This window comes from Amphiura filiformis, chromosome 5 (assembly GCF_039555335.1).
Source record: "Amphiura filiformis chromosome 5, Afil_fr2py, whole genome shotgun sequence".
NCBI classification, from domain to species: Eukaryota; Metazoa; Echinodermata; class Ophiuroidea; order Amphilepidida; family Amphiuridae; genus Amphiura; species Amphiura filiformis.
This window is the reverse complement of record NC_092632.1, coordinates 11,632,693-11,658,822: the sequence shown is the minus strand read 5'-3', so window position 1 is coordinate 11,658,822 and position 26,130 is coordinate 11,632,693. Positions and strand designations below refer to the sequence as shown.

The following is a 26,130-nucleotide window of genomic DNA, read 5'->3' as shown; positions in this document are numbered from 1 at the left end:
GGGGGGTAGATGGGGGGGCTTGCTGAAAATTTGAAACGTTCAAAATCACTCAAATTATTAACCACTGGAATCTCAAGGCAGCCAATGTGTAGCATATAGCTCAATTTGGACTCCAACTTGTATATTTTGCATAGGGTTCCATGTAAAATTAAAACTTCAAATGCATTTTTTGGAATTCCAAGTGCTTTTTTCCTCTGGCGTCAAAAAATTAGAATTGGTTCCGGATCAAAGTTTCGCAACGAGAACGCGCATATTACTTAGGGCTTTCGAGATAAAAAAAAAAAAAAAAAGCCGCAAAAAATTGAAATCGATATTTTGCTGCTGTGTACTATACATACTCAATGTGTAGCTGATACAGTGAAATTTGACTGCCACACTCCTGCAGCCAATGGGCTATTCCATTTGACATGCATACACCCCTAGATGGAGGTCATGACCTCAATCGCGCACACAGGGGTGTAGATATCAAATGGAATCGCCTATTCAGGTAACTTCATTTGAAATTCACACTCCTGTGTGGAAGATTAAGGGCATGTCTTCCATAGGGGTGTATGGATTTTAACTGGAATAGCCCAATGGTTTAATCACCTGTTTGAGTTCTGCATGTAAAATCATCTGCAAGTAAGAAGCCCCAATGTCACAAGGGAAAAAGCGGTAAATCGCACATTATTTCACATTATTTGCAAATTATTTGGAGAATCTCTCCTCTTTTTTTAGATTATAAACTTACTTAACAGAAATTGTGGGAAATTTTGGCGAACTTAGCGTTTTTGAGCGATTTTGCTCGTTTTACCGCTTTTTCCCTTGTGTCATGGGGCCTGTATCACCCGCCATACACCAAATTTTTTGAAGGGAAAAAATGCATTGTGGGGGGGACGTTTGGGGGGGTCAAAAAAATAAAATGTTTGAAATTGCCCATACTTTCAACCCCTGCAATTTTAAGGCAGTCAATATATAGGATATTGCACAATTTGAATTCCAAAATGTGGCTTTACCACAGGGTTCAATGGGAGAATTCAAACTTTAAATGGCTTTTTCCGGAATTTCAAGTGCTTTTTTCCTCTGGCGTCAAAAAATTAGAATTGATTCCGGATCAAAGTTTCGCAACGAGAACGCGCATATTACTTAGGGCTTTCGAAAGAAGCGGGAAATTTAAATCAAATTTGCTCCACAGGTTCCAAAGTACACAATGTGCTTACACTCAGTGATTTACCAGCCTACCTTGTATGTCCGATGTGTGAAATCAATGCAGCCAATGCTTAATGGGCTGTTCCAGTTAAAATCCTTACACCCTCTAGATGGAGGTCATGACGTCAATCTTGCACAGAGGAGTGTAAAAAAGCGGGAAATTTAAATCAAATTTGCTCCACAGGTTCCAAAGTACACAATGTGCTTACACTCAGTGATTTACCAGCCTACCTTGTATGTCCGATGTGTGAAATCAATGCAGCCAATGCTTAATGAGCTGTTCCAGTTAAAATCCTTACACCCTCTAGATGGAGGTCATGACGTCAATCTTGCACACAGGAGTGTAGATATCAAATATGGGTCACCCATTCAGGCAACTCCATTTGATATTCACACTCCCTGTGTGAAGATGTCTTGCCGGGTGGGGAGTATGGAATTCAAGTGGAATAGCCCAACATTTCTTCTTTTGTAGGATTTGAAGGATTTCAATATTTAAGTCTGTTCCAGATCATGATTTTACATTTGAAATCAAAAAAAAAAAAAAAAAAAAAAATCTGCAGGCGGGGGGGTAGGTGGGGGGGGCTTGCTGAAAATTTGAAACGTTCAAAATCACTCAAATTATTAACCACTGGAATCTCAAGGCAGCCAATGTGTAGCATATAGCTCAATTTGGACTCCAACTTGTATATTTTGCATAGGGTTCCATGTAAAATTAAAACTTCAAATGCATTTTTTGGAATTCCAAGTGCTTTTTTCCTCTGGCGTCAAAAAATTAGAATTGGTTCCGGATCAAAGTTTCGCAACGAGAACGCGCATATTACTTAGGGCTTTCGAGATAAAAAAAAAAAAAAAAAAAGCCGCAAAAATTGAAATCGATATTTTGCTGCTGTGTACTATACATACTCAATGTGTAGCTGATACAGTGAAATTTGACTGCCACACTCTTGCAGCCAATGGGCTATTCCATTTGACATGCATACACCCCCTAGATGGAGGTCATGACCTCAATCGCGCACACAGGTGTGTAGATATCAAATGGAATCGCCTATTCAGGTAACTTCATTTGAAATTCACACTCCCTGTGTGGAAGATTAAGGGCATGTCTTCCATAGGGGTGTATGGATTTTAACTGGAATAGCCCAATGGTTTAATCACCTGTTTGAGTTCTGCATGTAAAATCATCTGCAAGTAAGAAGCCCCCATGTCACAAGGGAAAAAGCGGTAAATCGCACATTATTTCACATTATTTGCACATTATTTGCAGAATCTCTCCTCTTTTTCAGATTATAAACTTACTTAACAGAAATTGTGGGAAATTTTGGCGAACTTAGCGTTTTTGAGCGATTTTGCTCGTTTTACCGCTTTTTCCCTTGTGTCATGGGGCCTGTATCACCCGCCATACACCAAATTTTTGAAGGGGAAAAATGCATTGTGGGGGGTGTTTGGGGGGGTCAAAAAAATAAAATGTTTGAAATTGCCCATACTTTCAACCCCTGCAATTTTAAGGCAGTCAATATATAGGATATTGCACAATTTGAATTCCAAAATGTGGCTTTACCACAGGGTTCAATGGGAGAATTCAAACTTTAAATGGCTTTTTCCGGAATTTCAAGTGCTTTTTTCCTCTGGCGTCAAAAAATTAGAATTGATTCCGGATCAAAGTTTCGCAACGAGAACGCGCATATTACTTAGGGCTTTCGAAAGAGGCGGGAAATTTAAATCAAATTTGCTCCACAGGTTCCAAAGTACACAATGTGCTTACACTCAGTGATTTACCAGCCTACCTTGTATGTCCGATGTGTGAAATCAATGCAGCCAATGCTTAATGGGCTGTTCCAGTTAAAATCCTTACACCCTCTAGATGGAGGTCATGACGTCAATCTTGCACAGAGGAGTGTAGATATCAAATATGGGAAATTTAAATCAAATTTGCTCCACAGGTTCCAAAGTACACAATGTGCTTACACTCAGTGATTTACCAGCCTACCTTGTATGTCCGATGTGTGAAATCAATGTAGCCAATGCTTAATGGGCTGTTCCAGTTAAAATCCTTACACCCTCTAGATGGAGGTCATGACGTCAATCTTGCACACAGGAGTGTAGATATCGAATGCGGTCACCCATTCAGGCAACTCCATTTGATATTCACACTCCCTGTGTGGAAGATGTCTTGCCGGGTGGGGAGTATGGAATTCAAGTGGAATAGCCCAACATTTCTTCTTTCGTAGGATTTGAAGGATTTCAATATTTAAGTCTGTTCCAGATCATGATTTTACATTTGAAATCACTCGCCGTTTCAAAAAAAAAAAATCTGCAGTGGGGGGGTAGGGGGGGGGCTTGCTGAAAATTTGAAACGTTCAAAATCACTCAAATTATTAACCACTGGAATCTCAAGGCAGCCAATGTGTAGCATATAGCTCAATTTGGACTCCAACTTGTATATTTTGCATAGGGTTCCATGTAAAATTAAAACTTCAAATGCATTTTTCTGGAATTCCAAGTGCTTTTTTCCTCTGGCGTCAAAAAATTAGAATTTGTTCCGGATCAAAGTTTCGCAACGAGAACGCGCATATTACTTAGGGCTTTCGAGATAAAAAAAAAAAAAAAAAAAAAAAAAGCCGCAAAAAATTGAAATCGATATTTTGCTGCTGTGTACTATACATACTCAATGTGTAGCTGATACAGTGAAATTTGACTGCCACACTCTTGCAGCCAATGGGCTATTCCATTTGACATGCATACACCCCTAGATGGAGGTCATGACCTCAATCGCGCCCCCAGAGGTGTAGATATCAAATGGAATCGCCTATTCAGGTAACTTCATTTGAAATTCACACTCCCTGTGTGGAAGATTAAGGGCATGTCTTCCATAGGGGTGTATGGATTTTAACTGGAATAGCCCAATGGTTTAATCACCTGTTTGAGTTCTGCATGTAAAATCATCTGCAAGTAAGAAGCCCCCATGTCACAAGGGAAAAAGCGGTAAATCGCACATTATTTCACATTATTTGCACATTATTTGCAGAATCTCTCCTCTTTTCAGATTATAAACTTACTTAACAGAAATTGTGGGAAATTTTGGCGAACTTAGCGTTTTTGAGCGATTTTGCTCGTTTTACCGCTTTTTCCCTTGTGTCATGGGGCCTGTATCACCCGCCATACACCAAATTTTTTGAAGGGGAAAAAATGCATTGTGGGGGGGGGGGTGTTTGGGGGGTCAAAAAATAAAATGTTTGAAATTGCCCATACTTTCAACCCCTGCAATTTTAAGGCAGTCAATATATAGGATATTGCACAATTTGAATTCCAAAATGTGGCTTTACCACAGGGTTCAATGGGAGAATTCAAACTTTAAATGGCTTTTTCCGGAATTTCAAGTGCTTTTTTCCTCTGGCGTCAAAAAATTAGAATTGATTCCGGATCAAAGTTTCGCAACGAGAACGCGCATATTACTTAGGGCTTTCGAAAGAAGCGGGAACTTTAAATCAAATTTGCTCCACAGGTTCCAAAGTACACAATGTGCTTACACTCAGTGATTTACCAGCCTACCTTGTATGTCCGATGTGTGAAATCAATGCAGCACATTATTTGCAGAATCTCTCCTCTTTTTTCAGATTATAAACTTACTTAACAGACATTGTGGGAAATTTTGGCGAACTTAGCGTTTTTGAGCGATTTTGCTCGTTTTACCGCTTTTTCCCTTGTGTCATGGGGCCTATACAATAGGCTATCATTTACTGAAAACACCAAAGGTAGGCCTATATAGCATACTTGGTTCTAAAGTTATGAAGTTTTTTGATGTCTATTTTCTTATGTATTTTATTGTTTTTTACTCCATATTTTTACCTTTATCTGAGTTTCAAATATGCCGCCTTTGGCCCCCATGGACCAGATCGCGTCACAAATTTGAACAATTTAACGGCTTGGTATACGGTGGATCCCGGCGCACATTTTACAAGACCCGGTTCCCCCGGGGTGGTCATGTCAATTAGGCCTATAGTGGCGTGGTGCAAATGTTTTTTTGGCCGGGGGGGGGCACTTTGGTATGTTTATTGAAAGAGGGGACAAGCCATTTCACTGGTGGGGATGAGGGCAAGCGATTTTTTAGCACTAGACGTGTTTTGGGCACCGTTTCTTTAGACCCCTGATTAAAACAATTTGCCTATTTTTGCTTATAGCCAGGGGGCACTCCCATATATTGACATACGTCATGTGCCCATGAAACGACCCTGTTATTTTGGCAAATCCTACACCCAATGACCCCGTATTTTTCAGTAGCCTACACTGAATGACCCCTTTTTTGAACAATAAGTCCTCAAAATTGAAATTTCAGCGCGCTTCGCGCGCATTTTGAAAAATAAATGAATTTTGTCTATTTTGTACTGTAAAACTGGTAAAAAGCTATTTTTTATTGTTAATGATGTGAAATTTTGGGCGCTCCCATACAAAATCACCCCATTTTTGACATTGCCAACACCGAATGACCCCCTTTTTTCTAAAAATTTCTACACTGATAGACCCCTAGTTTCGTACGCTGGTGGGTACAGGTACGCACGTCACTTTCATATTCGAGTGCCCCCGGGGGGGGGGGGTAGGACCGTCGCTAGAGGGGGGTATGGGGGTGTGACACCTCCAATACACAATTTTTGTCGGCAAAAATTGACTGCCCAGCAAACACAAAACGTTTTCGACATCATTCGCAAAAGGTTGTAAAAGGTTGTCAGAAAACGTTTAAATGTCGGGATATATAAAGGGTACATTAATGGTATAAAACGTTTTCATAACATTTTGTTGGTAATTTACTGCACAGCAAACACAAATGTTTTACAGAAAACATTTAAATGTCGGGTTATATAAAAGGTATAAAAACGTTTTAATAACATTCCAAAAACATTTTTGAAAACTTGGTACAAATCGTTCTAAACAGAATGTTATTTTGGGGTTGAAAAATATTTTGCAAAAATGTTTGCTCAAAATATTTACAATAACGTTTTTAAAATGTTTTCACGACCTTTATATAACCCGACATTTAAATGTTATTAAAACGTTTTGTAAAAACATTTTAAGAACATTTCTGTGTTTGCTGGGTGCAAATATTTTAACATAATGTTATTTAAGTGTTGACAAAATATTTGGCCAAAAATGTTTGCAAAAATAGTTTACAATGCCATTTCGAAAACATTTTTAAAATATTGTTGCAGTGTGTTTTCATACAAAACGTTTTAAACGATTTCATGACCTTTATATAACCCGACATTTTAATGTTATTAAAACGTTTTTACCTAAACCAAAAGCCAAAATATAACTTATTTAAAACGTTTTAAAAACGTTTTTGTGTTTGCTGGGTGTGTCGTCAAAACCATGTGTTTGTCGGCAAATGTAGTGACAGCTATGTGATTGTCGGCAGAGTCATGTAAAAGATTAATGTGTATAATGTGTTACGAAATTGTGCTGTTGTTACGTAATAGACCTATTGTTAAAGTTATAGTATATAGTTACTAATTAAAAAAAATTGTCGAATAAATTTTCGGTGGAGTAGTTTCCTGGAGAAAGAGTGGTTGGTGGTGAAGAAACACCATTTTAGGAGAAAGCAGCGCAAGGAAATACATTTTTGGAGAAAGTAGTGCAAGGTGAAAAGTGTTTGGAGAAAGCAACAAGTGAGGATTTTATTCGCAAGGATATTTATAAATGCAAGTGTACAATGGACTTCGCTGATTTTCGCAGGACAAGTGAACACCACCAGGATCAGCCGTCAAGAACATTGTAAACGAACAAGATAATCATCAAGAAGAAGACTGCTGGTTAAGTACAGAGTAGTTAAAATAATTATTGTGATTATTTTTGTATATGCATTTGTTGTTATATATTGTACCAATCATATTTTACTTTCCAATTAAAGACTTAAATTTAGCTTAATCAAACAGTGTATTTGTGTTGTGCATGTGTAAACAGTGGACTTCGGTTGTATATATAAATGCGCATATATAAATGCGCACGTGACCAGATGGCCAGTGCCATGTTCGTGTTACCTCACTGTCAATCACTGAAATTGCGACCACAGTTCCAGGTGGTGGCCGCATTGCATTCTCTAAATTCAGTAAATTTTCATCGTCAACCGTGTAATTGAATGGGATTATTTTGAAATTTTAAAACGCTTGAAATATCACAAACAAATAGGCCTATGTTGATAAATAATATAAATACAAGCTAAAACCGTTGGGGTTCGATAATGAACCTCACAAAATTAACCGACTATATTGGAAAATGCCATACGGCCGGGCGGTTTCACAAGTTGCCGGCTCGATCATGTCATCCGCCGCCTGCACAGTTCTGACCTTAAAGCCAATCATGTCCCCTTTCATACTTTCATGCCGTTGCGACAAGAGGCATGACTTATCAACCATTCACAAGTCTTGATTGTGTCTGGTTGTCTACAATGCGCGTGTGTCACGCCGCTCGGCGGCAAGCAGCATGATAGTATGAAACCAGCACTACGTCATAGATATGGCCAATTGGCACGCCCATTTAGCACGGAAATTATGAAATATAAGTTTGTAAATCAGCTATATCTAGCTTTTCCGTAGTTAATTTTTTTTTCCGTGATGGAAAACGTTAATAAAGAGTTTATCTTTCGGGTCAAGTTATTTTACCCTTTGCAATCAATGCCACTATTTTACAAAAGCAATTTTCCTTGCGACCTGTCATTTTCCCCTATACTTTTGCACGGGGAGTTTATGTACATCCGGGTACCTTATATCGTTTAATACGGTACCGTATGGCGACTTGTAGATGTCACGTGCGCATTTATATATGCGCATTTATATATACAACCGAAGTCCACTGGTAAATGACCAGTGGCGTAGCCAGGATTTTTGAACCGAGGGGGCACAACTTGTAAATGTACCAACAGAATTTGTTTTTGCCGACGGAAGTTGTGATTTGATTATAGGCGATATACCAACATAATAAGACAAAAGTTTTATGTAAAATTAAATTTCATTAACAATTGTTCTATAATTCTCCCCTATTTTTGGTCACCGTGGGTGAAAAATAGTCTATTGTTAACCCAATTTTTTTCACGAACACCTTCCGTCTACCGACGGCCTTACATGATCCGACGGGGGGGGGGGAGCACCGGCCCCTTCTCCCCCACTGGCTACGCCACTGTAAATGACCAGCATGCTGATGCGGCTGAGTACCTTAGCAATGCACTGTGGAATTACTAGGGATGCCGCGTCGACGAGCCTGAACGTAGAGTCATTTGACTCCACGGGTAGAGTCCATTACCTCTGTAGTGAAAATTAGGTCCGACTCCTTTTATGAGTCAATTGACTCCACAGGTAGGGTCAACCGACTTTCTTGTGACAGTCAGGAGACTCCTTATGAGAGTCAGTGCTAGTTTACTCCACATAGAGTCACTTGACTTCATTCTGGCTATAATCCCGGCTATTGTACCTTTTCAATAATATTGCAAAGCAAAACATATTATATTTCAATAGTTTTGTTAAAAACTGCATTAAAAAAAAAAAAAAAGAATGCTTTACGTTTCTTTGGAGTTTCTTTTTTTCAACCAACCGAACAACAAACCAGGTATTGAATATATCTCAAACAGTAATGTAGATTTGCCACTTCCACTGGTAGGCTACTATGGTATAAATCAAACACCCTCCCGAGTCCCAAGTACAGATACGAATAGTTCAAACAGGAAAAACCATTAATGCAATTTACCATATCTCGCAGTATGTATAAATCGTACACCACCCCGAGCACCCATTCGGGTTTGGAACAACTTAAACAAGGCTGATACGTGCTGCACGCAAATTAAAAATTACAAGTTGGAATTCAAGTAAAATGACGGATACGTGCCGTTAAGACCATAAGGCCTATAAAATATAGAGCCATCGTGTCGGACTTTATTCTTTCCAAGTCAGCAAAAAATTCTAAATCCAGAGATTCTGAAATATTTTTGCTGACTCGTCCGACACGACGTCCGGGCCTGTATTATGCATTACGGTCTTAACGGCAAGTATTCGACGGCAAGTATTCGACACTTTACTTCAAACATCTTATGCCACAAATAAAGGTCAAATGAGCTGCGCCATTGGAAATGAGAGAGAGACCATTGGACTCAGAGTCAAGTTCTATAAATTCGTCACACACCACATTACACTCCTCCAATGCATTATTGTTAATTACATTTTCCGCAGGTCTTTGGGATCGTCTGCACAGCAACTACACAATATACAGCATTACCCTTCATTTCCTAATTTTAGGAGCGCTTCCCGAATTCAACTTTTAACTCACATCTGGATTTGCGCCCTATAATATACATACATACAAAAGTTTCTTAGGACGCAATTCGCCAAAGCAACATTGCGTTTACAAAAATAACATGAGCAAAATACACAAGCAATAACAACCAGAAAGTCAGAACAAGTGTGTTTTTAAGAGTTTCTTGAAAGTGTTTGTAGATGAGGCTCCCCTGATGTGTTGTGGTAGACCATTCCATGCTTTGGCAGCAACACCAGGAAACCTGTGTTCTCCAGCAACAGAGTTGAATCTGTCAATTGCAAGACGTGACTCATTTGAAGATCTGAGTGGGCGAGCAGTAACATAATATCAAGAATGTCTCCCGGAATGTCTTCAACTCAAGTACACAATACTCCTTAAAGAGATATGACTGTTGGATGTTAATGAACAGCGCTTTGAACTGAAACCATGTTGCGCCATAGTGCAAGTTCGTTATGCTGAAGATCAAACACCTGATGACACCTCCAATGCATTATTGTTAATTCCATTTTTCGTTGGTCGATATGTGTATTTGGGATCATCTGCACAGCAACCACACATAGAACCTGCACACCAAAGGCCACACCCACTCTTGAACCTGACAACATTTGCTGAAGCACCGGTGATGCTTTCTGAAAGGGGACGTGATTCTTTCAGACGTTGGTTCTCAGCCTCCACCTGTAATCACAAGATAAAAGCAATGCAGAGAAAAAGCATTGTAGAGAAAAAATACGAACGAAATGCGAAATATGTATCTACAAAACACGGACGTCGGAGAAATAAGCAAAAAATTAAGTAACGGACAGTTACTGAAAAAAAAAATAGCACAAAATGGAATTTGAACATCAGAAAAAATAATATAAAAAAATATTCATTATTCAAAATGCAAAAGAATTACATTGGCGCATTTTCTGTTTGCGTAAAAAATTGCGTGTGCGTGCGAGTATAACTTGTTGGCAAACAGTGACGGGCAAACATTGGTGTCGCGCTTTTGATATAAAATGCGCATGGAAAAAAGTATACAACAAAGTAATTAATATTGGTTTAATTTTGGTTGAAATGTATTCAAATGATTTTCAATGTTAAGACGTTTTAATTTGTCATCATGTTGAACTTTATAAAGGTACAACGGATAATTTGGGTATTCCTTTTAGATACTTTCTAACCGTCATCAATACTACCTGAAAGGGGTAACATTTTGTAATGATGGTGTCGTTACAGGGTTTATCCTGAAGTGAAAATGCTCACCTCGGCCAATTTCTGCTTAATAGTCTTGTTTTCCTCCTGAAGTGCTTCCATCTGGATGTTCTTATCCTTCGTACTGAGTGATTTGCTTTTATTACCTGTGGTTAATCCTCGGGCTAATGCCGGCGGACCATTTGGGTATTTGTAGACTGAAATGATCTGAAATGATTAAAAAATGAAATCGAATGATTTACTCTCGCTCAGTGTCAATAACCAGGGGACAGGGAGGCAGTTCCGCACTCAAAATTAGCTGGTTACAATGGTGCGTACACAGGCGCCTTCAGCCCCTAGTAAAAGACCAGTGCTAATGTCTAACGACCAAATCTTTGGAACAAAGGTTTGAAAGTGTTTTGGCATTTTGGGTTGGGCTGCCCTCTTCAAAGCGTTGGGCATCTTTGATAGGGGTCAAAATTATAAAATATCCCAATTCTTTTTTAAAATATACCAAGTTATTCGTCTGATTATAAGGAATCCAGAAATGTATAGTTTGCCCTATCTGCGCCCTTTAGTTGTGTGCAATTTTACAAGTACGCTTAAGATTGTCCGATTGATTTCAATGATTTTGTTGTCTAGTTATATGTTTTCTGACATGACAAAATCAACTGAACAGCTCAAAAATATCCAGATGACCGCCTTGACCTCGCGTTATATTCTACCAGATTGTGGTGTACCCATGAAACAAACTTAGAATCAAGTAAAATTTGGAAGGTGTTAATATTTGAACTAGTGAAACATGTCAAGACTATGTACACAATTATTGGCCACTATGAGGGCTCATGATGCCCCTAATATTTACCCCCAAACCAGGTTGCCCGATTTTTTGTATTTTGGCAGCCATTTAGCAAATTTCAAGTTAATTTGGATTTTTTTAAAGTCTTTCAGTTATATGTGCCACATAACTATCCCATAGCAAAAAGAAAAGTTTCCCGGTGACCACCCGATGACCATTCGGTGGTCATCAGAAACATTTCGGATACCTTTTCCAGAGTTATCCGAAAGTGCCCGCTAGCGGATACCTTGCGGATACCTAATTAAGTTATCCAAAAGTTTTCGGATAGACATCCGGAAGTCTCCCCAAAACTCAAATATTTCAAATGAGTTACCCAGAAGGTTCCCAAAAACTTAGATTCTTGGCAGGAGTTACCCGGTGGTTATCCACTTTTAGTTTGACCTTGAAAGTAGCATTAAGCATCTTAAGAATGCATTGTGGGTGGGTGTATGGTCAAAGGTCACTGAATGAATTCAAAATGGAGCAGCTAGCTGTTAGCAGTTGGAATATATTTGTGCAGAATATTCAAGTTATTTGTGGTCCAAAATGTATGGATTTACATGTAGGACATTACAAGATGTTTACTAATTAATCTGGAACATGCTGTAGGAATTAGAAAGCATTGAATGCTTGGTTTCATATGACAATGCAGGTAGGAAAATTTGTATAAATGATAATGTATTGACGCAGTCTTTATACACTATATACCTAATATATGTAACCTGCATGGAAATTAGCCTACATGGATAGCTGCCCTCTATCTGTGCTAATTTGCATAACAATCAATTTATGACTGGTGGTGTGCTCCTTGGGCAGTACCTCTATAGTCAGCACCAAGGACACACTTAACCACCATCTTCTCTCCCTTTGCAGGTATGTCAAAACAGTTTATTGTCTTTATTTTACTGCTTTTATTTGATTTCTTCAGAAAGTCAAGCTCATTTTTGATATTACCATATCTAAGGTTTCATGTTCTGGAATTTGGTGAAGATCGTAATAAGTTTCGGACTGATTTTTATTGCCTAAAAGTTGATTTAACTCATAATTGAGTTACTATTTTGAGAAAATAAGAATAACATACATGAATGTGAATAATTTTGAGAAAATCTCTGGACATCTCTTCATGCACAGGAAAGTTTCATAATTCAGAAGCTTAAACATGTTGAATCAAATCAACTATTAATTCTCAAAATATTACATGCAAATCTTAAATGGTGTTAGTACAATAATATTATGAACATCTAAGTAATACTCTTAACTCAGTACCTTTAAATCAGATATCATCAGGTTTAGGAATAGTTTTCATAATAATAGCTCATCACACAAATTTAAGAAATTTTGTGAATAGGAAAACTTTTGAAGAACTTTTAGGCAATAAAAATCAGTCCGAAACGATCTTCACCAAATTCCAGAACATGAAACCTTAGATATGGTAATATCCAAAAATGAGCTTGACTTTCTGAAGAAATCAAATAAAAGCAGTAAAATAAAGACAATAAACTGTTTTGACATACCTGCAAAGGGAGAGAAGATGGTGGTTAAGTGTGTCCTTGGTGCTGACTATAGAGGTACTGCCCAAGGAGCACACCACCAGTCATAAATTGATTGTTATGCAAATTAGCACAGATAGAGGGCAGCTATCCATGTAGGCTAATTTCCATGCAGGTTACATATATGACACATTTGAATGTTTTAGTTTATATCTTTTCTAGTAAATCATACACGATTTTGACAGTAAATTAATATCAATTAAATTACTACCATAATCATTTAACTGATAAGCTCTATGTTAAGCTATTTGTTGTAAACAAATTATAATACTTGATGCAAAAAATTATAGGCTGTGTCAGTGATGTGATCACATTTAGGTACTATAAATACATGTATGCTGATTCATGATCATAACAATTTGGTTGTACATTAGTTGTAAGGTATGCACCTTATAAAGGTGTGAACCAAATGAAATCAGAAGAATATTTTTGTACAACAACTACCAATTACATTATACACTTTCAAGTTTCTTATAGCAAGATAGCACAAGCTCAACTGCCATGACTGCAGAGTTGTATTTCTCCAAAATTCAAATAATAAGCTAAATTGCCTAATAAATTTGTATTTCTGCATTCCCCCAAAAGGTCAACAGGAAGTCTCCAAAGAGGTCACCAGGAATATCGTCACCAAAAGTTATCCGCTAGGTCCCCGAAAAGTTATCGGGTAGTTATCCGCTAGTTCTCCAAAAAAAGTCATCGGGTGGTTACCCGCTAGTTTCCCAAAACAGTCATCGGGTAGTCATCCGGTACCTATTACCTGAAAGGTATCCACTATGGTTTCCCAAAAATTTATCGGGTAGTCACCCGCTACACTATTTTGCCGGTGTCTACCGGTGACTATCGGGAAGTTATCCAAAAAGGTCTCATTTTTTGATATGGGTAGACACCAATCTTAGGCGTACTTGTAAAATTGCGCCTAGCCGGAAGTACATTAGCCTTTTGGCACATTTCTGCCCATAGCGTCGTAGCTAAAGGTCGCAGATAGCGCAAACTATACCTTTTTGGATTCCTTATGACCAGAAAAGTAATTTGGTACATTTTCAAAAAGAATTGGGATATTTTAATTTTGACCCCTGTTTTACCTTAATTGACCCCTACCAAAATGCCCAACACTTTCAAGAGAGCAGCCCAAGCCAAATTTGTTCAGTACCCTTCAGGCATATCAAACACACTTTCAAACCTTTGTTCCAAAGATTTGGTCGCTAGACATTAGAACTGGTCTCTTACTAGCCGGCGTTAAATTTAGCATTAATTTGAGGGGTTGCGAATCCCATCCACCGTGATCTTACTCCCGTCTAACTACTCAAACTAACTCCAGTATTGAATATTTGACGAGTATGAAATGACGCGCAGATGAAGCAGAAGCCCGGGATTCAAAGATATTGACCCATTTTGTTTCTAAGAAATCATACAAGGCTATTAATGTAATGTTGAAAATTTGACTTTATTCATTTCACCGTATAAAGAGGTTGTAATTTACATTTTTGACACAAACTTTTTATTTTGACACTAACGCGTGCACGACGTTATAATTATCGTTTTGTATTGTCTGACGCGGTTTACGCAATGTAACTATTTTCCCCACGAAAAATACAATTTTGATCATAGTAATAACGTCATTGTATGCACGAGTGGTTTTGTGAACTCCAACTCGCAATCTTAGTTCATTACTGGTCGGCATACGATAGATCGCCCCCGAGATCGCCCAATATAGACTTAGTTACCCGCCAGTTCCAAAAAATAAGCTTAACTACAGGCCCTATGGAGACAACCAATCCTTTTGTGACATGTCCATTCACCCATATAATAATAGCAATCAATTAAGGGAAGGGGTATGAACGTTTGGACAGTATTTATTGTGGGACATTAGAGCACATCAGACATATCGAATTGCATTCTGAATACGAAGAATGTCCTTCTGATATCAAATAATTTTGATTTTTGAAATTCGCAATGTAATACACATTTTATGGCAAATCATTAAAATTTATATTTTTGATATTTAACAGTACTTGAAGTAAACTTTATAAATCTGATGATTTATGCTTAAAGTGTATATAGGTGGGATGAAAAGCCGACGATCAATTGAAAATTTTGACCTTTCGTATTGAAGATATGGATTTTTTCCCCAAAACACCAAAAAAAATAGGTCTTTTGGGGAAAAAATCCATATCTTTAATATAAAAGGTCAAAATTTTCAATTGATCGTCGGCTTTTCCTCCCAGCTACATACACTTTAAGAATATATCATTAGATTTATAAAATTTATTTCGAGGACTGTTATATATCAAAAATTTGAAAAATATCAAATTTTAATAATTTGTCATAAAATTTGTATTATATCGTGAATTTCAAAAATGAAAACTATTTGATATCAGAAAGACATGCTTCGTATTCAGAATGCAATTCGATACGTCTGAGGTGCTCTCATGTCCCACAAAAAATACTGTCGAAACGCCATAAACGCTCATTCTAGATCCCTTAAAGCTAATGAACTAAATATCCACCACATTAGTCAGTTATTTGGTCATACGGTTTGAATAGATTGACCTCGATTTTCTTTTCACATGACTCGCTAGTATTTTGCCATATTTTGGAGATGACTGAAAATGGTTCTTTCAAGTATTAGATTTTTTGGTCTTTGAATGACAACTTGGTTGAAAGAACTACATGTTTCAGCAGGTAAAGGAACATTACACCTACATATTATTTTTAAAAAAACTATGAATTTAAATGGTAAAATGTGTTGTCGAAAATTAGCAAATTTTACTGAACTAAAACCTGAATAAAATTTCATCCCACCAAAAAAAAAAGGATATCAGATGGAAGCTGAGCCTTTCAACTAAGTTATGTATACGTGAAGTCCAATTTGGCTTTGCTGGAGCGGAAAGCTTGCTCGAGTCATGCGCGTATTTTTTTTTGGGGGGGCTTTGCGGGCGCCAGCCCCCCAGGGTCAAAGTAGGGGCGGCAAAAACGAAGGGGCGGCGGAAGAAGAAGGGGCGGCAAAAACAGGGGCGGCAAAAACGAAGGGGCGGCAAAACGAATTAGCTAATAAAAAAGGGCGCAAAAAATTGAAAAAGCATAACAATTTTTGAAAAAGGTTGCTTTTAGGGCGTTAGCGCCTAAAATCCCCTTTTTTTTTCTCTCTCTCTTCACTTTTTCAAACGACCGTGAAAAAAATTGGGTCAACCTTTTGGGCTGTTAAGGAAGGGGCGGCAAAATTGTTTCTTCTTCAGCCCCCGGGGTTGGGGCGGCCACGGTACGCCACTGCGAGTGATCTTCGAGAGTGGAGCTTACGATCAACATACAAGACCATTTTGAAAGCACTAGCATACCAGCTAGAATATTGAAAAGATAGGACTTCAGGACTTGGACTGAGACTGTGGTAGACCAGGGGTTTCCTTAGACAGGATCGTGGACATTGCCGGATCTAGGATAAAGAACTGAGACCATCAACGGAATCTCATCAGAACTTCAGCCAATCAAGTTCACCAGGTTTAGCTAAGTAACCATAGCATAAAAATCTTTATAGTAATTAAGTTTAATTCTTGTATGATCCTATATTCGCCGTATAAATGAAATATTTATATTAGTCATGTTAGTAGACGATCGTAGGCGATCAACCATCAATCAACACGGTTTACCCTCTATACAAATTCTACATGATGAAATAAATCCCACCCAACGCATTAGTGTTTTTTAGGGAAGGCGCAATTAAAACCTACCTTTGGGACGAATACAATTATTAGTGTAATCGTTGTACAAAATAGAACAACACAGCTGGTAAAGATATAGAGTATGGCTGGATCATTATTAATGATGAAACTGACGGATACACCAATGGTACATAGAACAATCACGTTATAAACACTAATGCCGATAAGCTTGCTGTCATTCAGTGCAGATATGGTCACCTGATGAACAAATAATAATAATAATAATAATAATAATAATAATAATAATAATAATAATAATAATAATAATAATAATAATAATAATAATAATAATAATAATAATAATAATAATAATAATAATAATAATAATAATAATAATAACAACAACAACAAATGTCCACCAAGTGAGTCCCGCGTTCACTGCATACGTGTTTCGGCCGTATGTGAGCCGAGTCTCTGGACCTTTGTTTAGCAACTGCTCAGTGTTATATTTCCTAGCAATCTTCAACATTTTTGAAGCTAATCATTAAAATAGAAAAAGCTATTTAATGAACATATACATATAGAAATTCCCTAATAAAAGTATATATAACGTCATGGCGTCAATCCTGGGGACAGGGGACGTGCCCCCCACTTTTTGGCCAAGTGGCCGGGTGCCCCCTTCAAGCCGGATTGGCGCCAATGGATAACGTTACAAACACAAACCTGTCGAGTTTCCCAAGCCAGAAACGCCCCAAATATCAGCAACAAAGCTTTATAGCTGTATAATGTTGCCAACCAGTAGATTTGGTATTTACAAGAACAGTATTCATAGTATGGTATTAGTCGCTGATTTGGTACTTTGGGATCATCCTGTGGAAGAAAAGAATCAAATTAAATTTAGTACTCTCATATCGAGGGCTGTTGCGATAATGGTTCATCTCCATTAACCCAACATCTCCTTACAAATGTCTGAGGCAAACAGCATAGCCAGAAGAGGGGCACACAGATAAATAACTTAATCAACAAATTCACATTTCCTACCTTTCTCCACGTGATGTTAAAATTAAAGCAATTATTGGTGGTTCCTGTACATTTTGAGCACATTTGAAGTTCTAAAATTTCCAAAATTGTGACTAAAACGATCTCTGTTAATTATGTTTATCTTGTAAATCGGCGAACTATTATAGTCTCTATTATAATCTTCATTCTGGCCCAGCATCGTTACCCCCTCTACAATTTATTTTATGAGCCTTTATTTTAGACAAATGTCACGGAAAGTTCGTAATTTTGGGTATATTTCTCTAAAATGTTGACATTTTTGGCAAATGTGTAGCAAAGCAGATTTTCACCGCCAATTAATGGGGGTGCATCGCACTCCGAAACCCCACCAGGCCTGGCTCCACTGGGTATTGTTATTAATAAACACGATTGCATTTATACACAAAACAAGGGGAGCTAATGGAGATGAACCTTTGACTCAATATTCATACGCACTGCCAGATGTCCTCAATATTTTACCTGAATGAAACTTTGAATTAAGATATTGAATTAAACGTAAAACTAATTTGAATTAATATCCATCAGTTATTATTTACTATTTGAACGGGGAAAATTTGTGAAGGAAACTTACACGTCGAACTTACAATTTCATAGAGATCACGTTTGCTAACTTTCATCGGGTCGATTATATGCCACACGGCTAGAACACAGACATCAATAAGTAATAATACCAACACCATGAGGAACAGTTGCTGGTCTGTTATAATCTGTAATATCAATATGGTAATTATTGTTTTATCGTAATTTAAGGGTATGTTTATGTATTTAAACAACATAATGTGCATATTATAAGTTTTCAGTTGGTTGAAAACAAAATTAAGAAGTGATACTTGATGGAAAATATGCTACATGTAAGTTTACAACGTTTTGGTGATTAAAAGACCATATTGTCGTATACATTATTCCAAGAAGTTAATGGTATTTGTATTTGAAACTTGCAATGGTCAGTAGATAACTTTGAGCAAATGTGTAATGCATGTAGTTTATTCTTTCTCTCGAATAGGCCAAGGAAGAAAAATTCATCCTTGATAAGAATTTGAGTTAGGGACTCCTGAGTATCTACACCAACGCTCTTACCACTGAGCTATATCAAGGAGGCCCATGGCATAAAAGCGTTATATTATAGGCCCAAGGTTCCAAATTATATATTTCCCGCTTCTCTAGCGACAAGCATTAAAACCTTAATGTACGATCTTTTTAACTTTTTAGATTTTTCTTTTTTTCTTCCAAATGATAAAATAGTTAATATGTAATGATTATGAAAGTTCCCAATACATGTGGACACGAAAAACATTGAAAATTTGCAAAGAAACAACATCATAAACTTCAGCTCTATCACTCGAAATATCTCGCACTTTTTGGATTAGGACGGCGAGTGCGGCCTCAGAGTTAGTCTGCTACGCAGCCAGTTTGGTTACGCTCCCTCCACGTGAGAAGGAGCGTAACCAAACTGGCTTCGTAGGAGACTACGATTTTCGATCTTTCCGACATAACATGTGTAAATATTACAAATATGCCAAAAAAAAATCGGTTTTGAAAACAAAATAAATAAAGGTATATTCTAAAAAAAGATCGGCTTTAAGGGGGAAAAGGCCTACTATGACGCTCGATGCCACACATTTGCCACTAGGATAAATGTTTCCATCCTTGGTCTACTCGAAAAAAAGGACATCAATTAACCTCGAGTTCTAAGTAACTTTTTGTCGCTAAATATGTGTATTGTTTGTTTACTATTTGTTATTACCAATGTAATCATTATCATCACATTTACATATGGCTATCGTATTTTATTTAAATACAAAACAACAGCACTATACAAAATAATGTTTGGGTTCGTTGTAAAGAGCTATCGGTTCATCGGGGTACCGATAGCGCCACAGAACACAACTGTGCCTTATATACCTACTATTCTTTTTGGGGTTTTAAATGCCGCTATCTTGTGCACTCGCCATGTTTTAGAAAACATTGATCCGAAAGCTAACACAAATCCCAGTGACAAGAGCCACACTCGGAGCTGAATACGAACAGAAAAGGACAGTTTAACCCACCTAATTTTAATTGGTTATTGTGTTAAAATTAAAACTTGGATTAAACTATTCTTTTTATATATGTCTTATGCAGTGTATATTCCATATTATAGAATAAAGGCAAGGTGCCGTTATAAGGCATTACTAAGCTGCTTGCTTAATATTAATGGTTAAATAAAAAAGCTTCGTCAAGAATTTAAAAGAATTTTATAAGAAAATTACATGCCTTTCAAAAGAGTTGATGCATCTAATGGCTAGCAAAACGTAACAGAACCACCAAATTTAAAAGCATTATTTACCTTAAATTTAAGTAGTAAAGAACGTTACCAAAAGTTTGCCTTCCGGTATACATTTTAACAAATATTGTTCTACGACTATATTTTAAAGGCACACGATATAACACACAATCTTAAGATTTTACCTGACAAAAGATAGTTTCCACTGCCAATGAAACCAACTTTGAATCAAGGCCACCGACAAAAATTGCCGCATACACCAATATACTCCCTAGTAGGATCAAATTGTTTAGATTGGGACTGGACATTTTCACAAATCTGAATAAAAATTGGAAAATCAATGCAGTTATAAATGTGTAAAACCGAATGTATTATTCAATCTATATGATAATTTTGTACCTTTACTAGCTGCAAAACGTAGGCCTTCACAATAAATCTCAAAATTTGTGGTGCTCTGACAAAATTAGCAGAATGAGATGAGAAAGATAACAGAATTATGGCAAATACACATCAAAATATCAAGTTTCACATTTATACATACATTTTTGACAGAAAAGAACAATGTTTGTATTGATATTTGTTTGTTTGTTTGTTTGTTTAATTGATAGATTTAAAACTTTTCTGATATATAGCCATTTTGAGGAGTATATGTTAGAATTTAGCAGCAGTGTATGGGAAAGACTGCTTATTCATTCATCATATGTGACCCGATTTAGTCCACTCAGGCTAATGTCGGCAAATGCGAAACTAAAACAAAAGCCAGAAATAGATTAGGGTAGTCATAGTTAAGACTTTTAACATGTAAAAATGTGTAGCAACCAAATCAGCTATAAACAGGGGTTGGACTGATGAAGGGAATTTGGTACTTTATATTAACCTAACAATGACTCAATTTTGTCTTTAGCCTGCGTGAGCTGGATCGGGTCACATAGAATGTATCTTACAGTGTGAATTTAAATCAAAACCTTACAATCAGAGCATTCTGGGTGTAATTGCATCATCTATTATATAGTCCGCCTCCCAAATTACGTTTACGCTTAGCAATAGGGCTATAGTTAGGATTTTGGTTAGGTTCGGTTGGATAAGACTATATCCTTTAATTATAAAGAATTTGGATTTGGATGACACTACATAGTTTTACAGAGCTGTTTCGTAAGGGCCAATAGGCCCTCACTCATCAGAAACTTAATGCAGAATGAGGCATAAACTAAAATATATACACAACACCAAGGATTGTAATCCTTTTGAGCTGGGTGTTGTGTATATTTTAGTTGTGTATATTTTAGTTTATGCCTCATTCTGCATTAAGTTTCTGATGAGTGAGGGCCTATTGGCCCTTGCGACACATTATTTTTGGCGTAAAACAACTCGGCTTCGCCTTGTTGCTTTACTTAAAATAATGATGTCGCCCGTGTTATCTGAGACGATAGATGCACTCCAGCGGCTAAAAACAATACCTTTATTCTCTAATTATAATTATTGTCAGGAGACGACTGGGACTATACAATACCTTTGTTCTCTGTATCTCAAATTGAAAGCCAAAAACAAGAGCGCCATCAGGATTCCAATACTAGCTAAGGTACTCATGGCTGCATACAGTGGCACACTGATTCCGTTATGTACACTTAGCACGTTTATGGTATCCTTAGGAGTGTGATCCAATGGTACATATCCTCCTGATGAACGGAAATAAAGAACATTCAATAAAAAAAAATGAAACACCATTAGGTGACTAAAAATATCAGTTCCTCAAATGAAGATGATTGTCAGTTATGTGAGTTGCGATTTGTATTTTCTTTTTACATATTTAATAAATTACAGTATGTCTGAGTTTGGTTAATTAGACAATTAAGGATTAAACACCATAGCGTTAAACATCACATTCATTCATTCAATGCAATTTTTGCCAAAGCTCACCACCATTCGCAAGATGCTGTGAACTACCAAATCGCAACATTTTTAGAATGGTTGCTAACCTCAAGTTATTGGTGAAGTACTGCGGTAGAACTTTTTTTTCCTGTCATCTTAAAAAGCTCCAAACGGCTTCTTGTAATTGTCTGGCCATCCTTTGCGGTCAATTTAGCAAACAACAATGGGCCCTTACTTGGGGTATAAGCAGTCTAGTCTAACTGTGACGCTCGGATAGGAGGAAAGGCGGTGTTGATCATACGTTGATCAGAAATGAAGGTTCTAAAGGTCTTAAGGAACATATTTTTGGCCTCTATATGGAACCCACAAGAAAACAGTTCCTTAAAATGAAACAAATCCTTGAGCTTCTTACAGTGTTATTTAACCCTTTGCAGAATAATTATTTTATTTTATTTCTGAGAATCTGACACTTTCTGACATTAGACGTCATTGTGACGTCAATCTGGGAATGTTTATACTCTTATGTACGGACTCTTTTATAGCACAAATTCAGAGAGGGATGCAACTACCTCTTTCGTTTTTAGAGGATTAATTTAACATTTAATTGAAAATAAAATATTATCAGTCATTTTGTGGAAACATACCTGGCCAAATAAAATCTCCTACCATCTCAAAAGTTCCACCTTCTTTACCGTTGTCTGTAAACATTGCCACAGGCCTTTCAAGGAATTCTGAAAGAATGATTAACTGATTAATGTTACCATTATCAAGCACTGCCTTGTGGGCTAAAGTCATAACAATGCAAATAGGCACCAGGTTTTGTTAAACCCCCTTAGCATGCTTAGAGGCACCGATATCGTACCCTGAACATTTGCATAGGGCTATGTTTTTTTGTTTCACTTAAATAGAAAATGATAACACTATGCAATTTAATATACATAATGCTCGATGCAATAATAAATTGTATTAATGATGAAAGTTTGCTTATCGTTTTTATTTAAATAGAAAGAGACATCGGTACCTATCGGGACAACGACAGCACTATAAGACCAAACTGAACGTGGTATCTAAATACAGGGTGTCCCAAAACACAGTGCTCGTTTTATGTGATCCTCAAACATAAACAATATATTATTTTGTTGCAATAGGTTTTTAATAACTATTTTACACAACCTATTATAAAAAAAGATACCATTTTAAATATATCTTTGAGTTGAAAATGAAAAAATCCGGGAAAAGAATACGTCAATCTTGCTGTATATACCTCCTTCCATTCTACAGATAAATTGCAAAGGAGTATCGCATGCAATTGTTTTCCAACCATTGGCAGCGTTAGAAGTCATGAAAACACACTCATCTACACCATTAAGTTCACTTCCAGGGGGTATCCACATTTCGTCACCAAATCGTTCGTCTTCCCATTCGTAGCTTTCATCATTTTTTTTCAGACCAATAAACCTGCAATAGATAAATAGGTTCTTGGGCACTTTAAGCCTACCATACTTTACACGCCCAGGCCTACTATTAAAAAAGGAAAGCGCGCCAAATTGCGCAAAGATAGTAAAATAATTATGTGTAAGGACGTGGAGCAAATTGAATCGGGGTGCCCGCATCAGTTCGAAACGTCTTCAGTCCGAACTATCGTCAGTCCGAAAATAAAATGCACTATCTTAGTTCGGAATGTCGTCAGTCCGAACGCCTTCACTCAAAAACGTCTTTTAGTCCGAATCTGAAAAGTACGTATTTCGTCCGAATCTGAAGAGCCGTGTCTTTAGTCCGAATATAAAAAGCACATATTTAGTCCGAATATGAAAAGCACGTCCGTAGTCCGAATATGAAAATTACGTCTTTAGTCCGAATAAATTTTGAATAAAAAATACTTCAGTGGCTATGCAAGCATTATTTAATTCAATTTTGAAATTAACGGTGTAAGAAGTAAAGATGAATTGATATTAAACATAAATAAAAAATGTAATCTTTTGTTAAAATTTGCGAAGGTCGAATGTATTAGAGGAGAAGATTTATAAATATCTACATTTTTTTTTTATAACGGGAATATTGAATTTTTCCACTCTCTTGCTTTCTACTTAAAATAAATGTTGGTATTTATACAGCGCCTTTCACATGTGAACATGTACCAAAGCGCTTTACATTTATTCCGCCGTCGTTAGAATATGTCAGCTGCCATACAATGCCCAAGGCATGCTCATACCTTTGGGCGGCGCTCAATGGACAGTATTCATAACAGCTCCCCATTTCACACCTGGGTGGAGAGGAGTAATCGAGATAAAGTGCCTTACTCAAGGGCACAACACGATGGCGTCGCCGGGGCTCGAACCCGCAACCTTCCGATTATGAGTCCTAGCCCGTTCCGCTCGGCCACCGTGCTCCCTATACTTTACTATAGGGCGGTCCAAAAAGAACTTTACACAAATTCAAAGAAGGTTAATTCACAATTAGCTGTTTACAATATTGTTACATATTTTACATATACCTTTCTATGAATACGAGTGGTGAAAACTTAAAACTTAGAGATTAACTTAAAAACAGCACCATTTTGTTAAGTTAGCTTTTTTTGTTTCATTTGTTCACCATATATTCTTAGAAAGATATATGTTTAGTGTAACAATGTCTTAAATAGCTGTTCCAAACTTTGACAAATTAACCTTTAAAATTGGGTAAAGTTCTTTTTGGCTAACCCTGTAATTACAATAAGATATTTGCAAAATACAAGCAAGTTAAAAATCATATACAATGCAATGTGAAAAATTGTATTTACATTTTTTCTCACGTGATTTTTTTGTGTAAAAGCATAGTATACTTCAGTTACAATTCAGTTTTCAGCGTAAGCTGATCTGAGTTTATATAATCAATCAAATGCTTTTAGATTAAGGGCTCGGATAGATAGTTTTCACGCATTTTTGTAGGACCTGAGACCACATCAGACATATCGAATTGCATTTTGAATATGTGGATTGTCTTTCTGATATAAATAATTTTGATTTTTTTTTAATTCGCGATATAATACACATTTCATGTCAAATGATTAAAAATTAATATTTGTGAAATTTAACAGTCCTCGAAGTAAATTGTATAAATCTAATGATACGTACTTAAAGCGTATGTAGCTGGGATGAAAAGCCGTCTATCATACTAAAAAAAAAAATACTGTAAAAAAATGTAGGTCTTTTGGGGGAAATACCTTCAATATGAAAGGTTAAAATTTTCAATAATTGATGGTCGATTTTTCATACCAGCTACATTAATTACATATCATCAGATTTATTAAGTTTACTTTGAGGACTGTTAGATATAAAAAAATATCAAATTTTAATTTGCCATCAAATTTGTATATCGCGAATTTAATAAATGATATCAGAAGGACATTCCTCGTATTCAGAATGCAATTTGATATGTCTGATGTGCTCTCGGGTCTCACAAAAATACCGTGCAAACATTCCTATCTGATTTCTTAAACTAATTGTTTTTAAAACACTTCCTTAAAATGGCATTTCGTGATCCACAGCCTCATCCCCCACTTTTCTACCACTGGAAACCTCTGGCTACATGATGTTTATACCAAGTTTCCTGCAGATTAATTCGTTCAGCAAAAATATCGTCAAATTTGAATTTCATTCTGGTGCACCAAAACGAAATTATAACAGTAGCCTATGGAGCAGTGTAATACACATAATCATGCATAACTCGCAAATGAAAAATCGGAATCAACTGAAAAAGAGGACGTTAGAATGTTACAAAAGTATTAAATTAAGTAATTAATATTTGAAAGGCAAATACTATAAAAACGATGTCTTGACTGAAAGAATAATACAAGATATCTAGAATTTTTGTACCTATTTCCTCGAGACCGACAGGAAAATTGTTCCTTCTATACAAAGTAAGCTAGCTGAGAAGACGTCAACTATTTTAACCCACTTTACATGTACAAGCGTAAGTGTCATGTCAGACAGTTAGATATATTATGATTTACAGGTACCCATGGTTACGGTAACATTAAAAAATCACGATACATCTTTAGACCAATGAAGCTGTATCCATTAATATCATTTTCCCATTGTTACGCGCTGTTTCCATACAGATGAATAGCTGTGACTCTGACTCCTCCTATACTGAAAATCATCCATTAATTCCTACAATGTGGCAATGAAAAACGTAACTAATGTATGCGTCGTGTTACGGCACCAGGTTGTTTGATAGAACAAAGTTCTAAAAAACGTAGTA

General features: G+C 36.8%; 1 protein-coding gene across 1 annotated transcript in view; it reads right to left on the bottom strand.

Moving 5' to 3' along the window:
* Window positions 1-9,401: 9,401 nt before the first annotated feature.
* LOC140152007 (gamma-aminobutyric acid type B receptor subunit 2-like) overlaps window positions 9,402-26,130 on the bottom strand; it is a 43,169-nt gene continuing 26,440 nt past the window's right edge. The window contains 10 exon segments of the mRNA XM_072174308.1: window positions 9,402-10,155; window positions 10,726-10,881; window positions 16,767-16,955; window positions 17,421-17,567; window positions 18,341-18,463; window positions 19,663-19,770; window positions 20,205-20,337; window positions 21,530-21,695; window positions 22,533-22,619; window positions 23,153-23,346. Coding sequence (XP_072030409.1) covers window positions 9,943-10,155; window positions 10,726-10,881; window positions 16,767-16,955; window positions 17,421-17,567; window positions 18,341-18,463; window positions 19,663-19,770; window positions 20,205-20,337; window positions 21,530-21,695; window positions 22,533-22,619; window positions 23,153-23,346 — 1,516 coding nt within the window. The 3' untranslated portion in view covers window positions 9,402-9,942.